The 4,393-nt window shown below is 37.2% G+C and overlaps 1 protein-coding gene across 1 annotated transcript in view; it reads right to left on the reverse strand.

Annotated features, from left to right (window-relative positions):
- The window catches only part of psma1 (proteasome 20S subunit alpha 1), a gene marked incomplete at its 5' end in the record, with an annotated part of 5,954 nt that extends 2,231 nt beyond the window's left edge, over window positions 1-3,723 (reverse strand). The window contains 7 exon segments of the mRNA XM_014026830.1: window positions 547-676; window positions 788-858; window positions 1,107-1,195; window positions 1,489-1,592; window positions 2,583-2,684; window positions 2,763-2,807; window positions 3,640-3,723. Coding sequence (XP_013882284.1) covers window positions 547-676; window positions 788-858; window positions 1,107-1,195; window positions 1,489-1,592; window positions 2,583-2,684; window positions 2,763-2,807; window positions 3,640-3,642 — 544 coding nt within the window.
- Window positions 3,724-4,393: the final 670 nt, after the last annotated feature.

A 4,393-nucleotide genomic window follows, 5' to 3' on the forward strand; every position in this document is an offset into this window, starting at 1 on the left:
GTCCCAAGCCCAACTTTGGGAACCAAAGTGCAGTGGCTCCCAAACTTCCCAGCCTTCGACCCACAAAATAACAATAGCACAGACCTGAGCCCCCAACTATTTTTGGATGATAAACATTTGTATCAGGTCAACAAAACATGGGCATAGTAACAATATTTTTATACTACATTTATCCATTTTAAATACACTAACCTCACTCATTTGTAACAACTACGGCAAAAATGTAATTAATTCAGAAAATCTTTTCAGGACCCAACCTTGACGTTTCGGGACCCCACTTTGGGTCCCGACCCCAACTTTGGGAAACACTGGTTTAGACCCTGTGTGGATCAGAGAAAATCCACAATTTGTGTACCTAAATTTTCTTTTTAAACATCAGTAAAGTTGTGTATTTTTCCACTCAGTTCAAATCAGTAAGTGGATGTAAACGTCTGATTGCAACTGTACAAACAAAATCAACTGTAATTTTGACAGAAAAACAAATTAGACTTATGTTGAGACATAAATGCGTATGAATAAAGACAAAAGATCAAAACCAAATCTTACAGTCGGAGAACTTGTCCATGCACCTTTCCAGGTAGGTGCGGGCAGACTGGGAGCGTGCACCAATGGACATGGCTTTACAGTCAAAGTAGTTTGCTGATGGGCAGGTCTGGAAGATGTGTGGTCCCATGTCCTGTGTGATGCACAACAAATACTCAGCAATGGTGGTACTTTCCTTTTATGGTAATATTAATGTGTAAACCAAACAGGATATTAAATAAACAGCATGTTTGAAGAGACTTACATCATAACCAGCAATAAGAAGTCCAACACCATAGGGCCTTCTTCCATATCTCTGTGTGGGGATTTGGGTTTCTGGAGTTTTAGTTAAGGCTCACCACTGCTACTTGCAATTTTAAATTATTAAAGGAAGCCGAACAAGAAAGAACTTGTTCTGTTTCTTGTAATCTCAGAAGAAAAAGTGTAACGCGTTTTAAATTTAGAGCAAAACACAACTTTTCTTACATTTAAATATAACCGTGAACACAGTCAATTTTACATCCTGAAAATGTCTGCGTTGTGAGCAGTCATTTTATGAGAACTTCAAAAGTAGGAAAGGATACTGCTGCCAATGAGGGAGACGAGACGTGAGATTGGAAGTGGCCGGTCAAAAACAAATCTCGAGTCCAAGCACTCCTGACGCATAAAGTTACTGCAGAGGAGAAAAAAACAAACAAACAAGTTTGAAAAATTAACAATTTCTTTATTGAAGAGATATATCTATGTGCTTCCTCTACGACCTGTCCACATGTCTTAATAATCTTATTTAGCTTTTACCTAGCTATAAATTGCCACTTCACGCATTTAAGACTTGTCCATTTTTTTAAAGTGACACACGCCCATCAAAACTGCACTCATATGATTTAATTTTAAAAAATGACGGAGTTCAATATAAAGCTTTGTTGAGCACCTAATCCTGGACAGCTAAAGCAGTTTGTAACCTACCACAGCAGCCGGGCATCAGCAGTTAGTCCAGCAATAGAGATGCCGATATGGTTGTCAACATGTAAGATCTTCTTCTGGTGGGCAGCCAGTTCAGACTGGGCTCTCTGCAGAGCAACAAGCCAATACATATTAACAATGTGATCATAATTAGGGCTGTGTATTGGCAAGAATTTGGCGATACGATACATATCATGACAGACGGGTCACGATACGATACATCCCGATATATTGCGATACTGTAAGCAAGGTGATATATTGCGATTTCTTGGTCCAAAAATTCTATTAAATAAAAACCTCTTAATGGAAAAAAAAAAGAAAAACCAAAATTTATTGTCTCAGAAAATTCTATTACATAGATATGCGCTAGCCTTCTGTAACGTAAAGCCTGACTAGTTGGAAAAAAGAGTGCACGAGACACTTAATTTGGTTTAAAATACAGACATTCTGATAAATAAGTAACTGTTTGTAACCTTACCTCAGCTTAGAAGGCAGAGGGTTTCGGTCTTTTCTGCTCAGATTCAGCTATCGGAGCATGAAGCTAATCTTTACTCACAATGCTAATGCTACCCTTACTGTCTGTCTCAAGAAGTAGAGGAGCCAAATGGCTGGCTCACTGCTGCCAACTAGGGGTCAGAGGCTGAACTACAACATAAAAATGAATGGCTGGCAGGAAAGTTGACATTTTAAACCTTRATAAAAAATCAATACAGGGCTTTAGAATATCGATACAGTATCGGGAAATGAAATATCGCGATATTTCAGTGTATCGATATTTTCTTACACCCCTAATCATAATAACACATGTTGTCGTAAAGGCTTTGTTGCGTTTTAGTTTGATCAAATAAAATGAGAGGCTGTTTCTGTCATGAAAAAAATAGTTGAAAGTAAAACACACGTGGACACAGAGGACTTTAGCATTAATATTAATGAGAGGTAATTTGACACCATCAAACATATAGTCTTACACAATGCCCCTGGAGAGTTTCAGGCATTAAACATTAGATAAAACAGTGAAATTTAAAGTTTTTATCAACCTGATGTGAACTACACTTCTTATAGAAACTGACAGCAAACAGCAAAACATGATACCACACCTTTAATGCAACCAGGACTGCATGTGTTCTGGATTTGAGTCCCACAGTTGCAGATCCTTGCTTCACTGCCTCCATGGCGTATTCGATCTGATGGATCCGACCCTGTGTTCACAGACAAACAAAGCTGTCAACACAGAACATGTTGGCAACACACAGTGACTCCTGCAGAGGAGAACTTACCTGCGGGCTCCATACTGTCACATCGTTGTCATACTGATTGCGAAACTATGAACAAAAGAAAACATAATTAGATAATTATTATTTTAAAAGCCTTGCCATTACTCTGGGCCTGAACTTACATCATCCTGCATGATTGCTATTTTATCAGCTATTTCTAAACCACTCGCTGTTAGTACTAAAGAGTCTGTCTACCGCCAGGTCTTTACTAGCCAAAGGTTTAAAGTTACTATAATGAATAAATAATGGCTAAAGCTCCATGTGTGCAACCTTCTTAGCTCAATTCAACATCCAGCTCAAGCATCGGAGTAGACCGGCAAAAGAAAAGTAGCTGTCCTGTTCGGTATATGTTTGCTAACTAAGTACTATAATATCCGCGGTATAACTCGTGCAAATATATTTAAAGATGGATCGACAAAATATGTAGTTAGACTTTCAAGAAATGGGCGAGCTAAGAGAAAACGAAAGTACAGTCACTTCCACCGCTGAGTGATGCTAACTCATTAGCTAACTGCAGTAGCTAACAACGCGTTAGCCTATGACCAAATATTTACCCGTCTGGATGAGAAACTTTAATTTTAATAACATTTGGGCGTGGAAACAAACATTATTTAATACAACGAAGTAAATAGAAACTGCTAATACTTTCGTACAAGTCAGCAGCCACAGTAAAGGTACTGCTAACAGTTCCCAAAGCTGATTTGCTTACTCACAGCGGCAGTGCAAACCTAACTTAGCTAGCTAACGTTAGCTGACTTTGAATAAATCATTTCTCTATTTGATATCTCTTTAAAATAAAAACAATGCGCTTTATTTTTTTTGTGAATGCACTATATAACGCTAACTTGACCTAGTTATTATAAATTTCATTCATACTTACCATGTCTGCTTAGGAAAGTGTGGATAATAGCCTATAGTCCGCAGGCTGGCTGCGCTGTGATTTTCGACTTGTTTTCCTGGACGTGACGTCATGACAGGGGAGACCAACAGATCCAAGAGTTCAATTCAGCGATCAACTGAGTGCCTTCAGACAGAGAAAGAACTGTGTGAATAACAGCAGGTAAATAAAAAAGTCAAAATAAGCAAAAATGCCTTTTTTTTTTAGATATTTTGTAACTTTTGTTTTCTTTCATTTATTCTCGTCATGTTTTCTCTCTTAAACAGTGTTTTAGTCACATTCTAGGTTTATTTTTTACTTGTTGAACATATTATTATTAATAATAAGGCAGAAGATTGATAATAAAGTGTGCATATGTGCAGATCCAGTTCGAGCAGTCTACTGTTTAGATKACTGCTACACTATTAAATGTATTGTGACCAGCAAAGTATGTTTTGTTTTCAAAATGAGTTTACAGCTGTTCCATATTTTACTGTTTAACTGTTTTTATTACATGAAAGCAACATGTCACATTGTATGAGTTATTTACATTGCATTGTTAAACTTTGATATATTTATAGAATAAATTGATTTAAACAATATGTGCAATTATGTTCARTTTATCTTATAGATACTTTTAACCCTCCTGTTGTCTTCGGGTCAAAATGACCCGCCACTGTGTTGAAACCCCCCAAAAAATCCCCTAAATGTTATTTTTTTAACTTGAGATTTTAAGACTTTGCCTAGATTGGCCAAA

Source organism: Austrofundulus limnaeus, unplaced genomic scaffold (genome assembly GCF_001266775.1).
Source record: "Austrofundulus limnaeus strain Quisiro unplaced genomic scaffold, Austrofundulus_limnaeus-1.0 Scaffold593, whole genome shotgun sequence".
Taxonomy (NCBI): domain Eukaryota; kingdom Metazoa; phylum Chordata; class Actinopteri; order Cyprinodontiformes; family Rivulidae; genus Austrofundulus; species Austrofundulus limnaeus.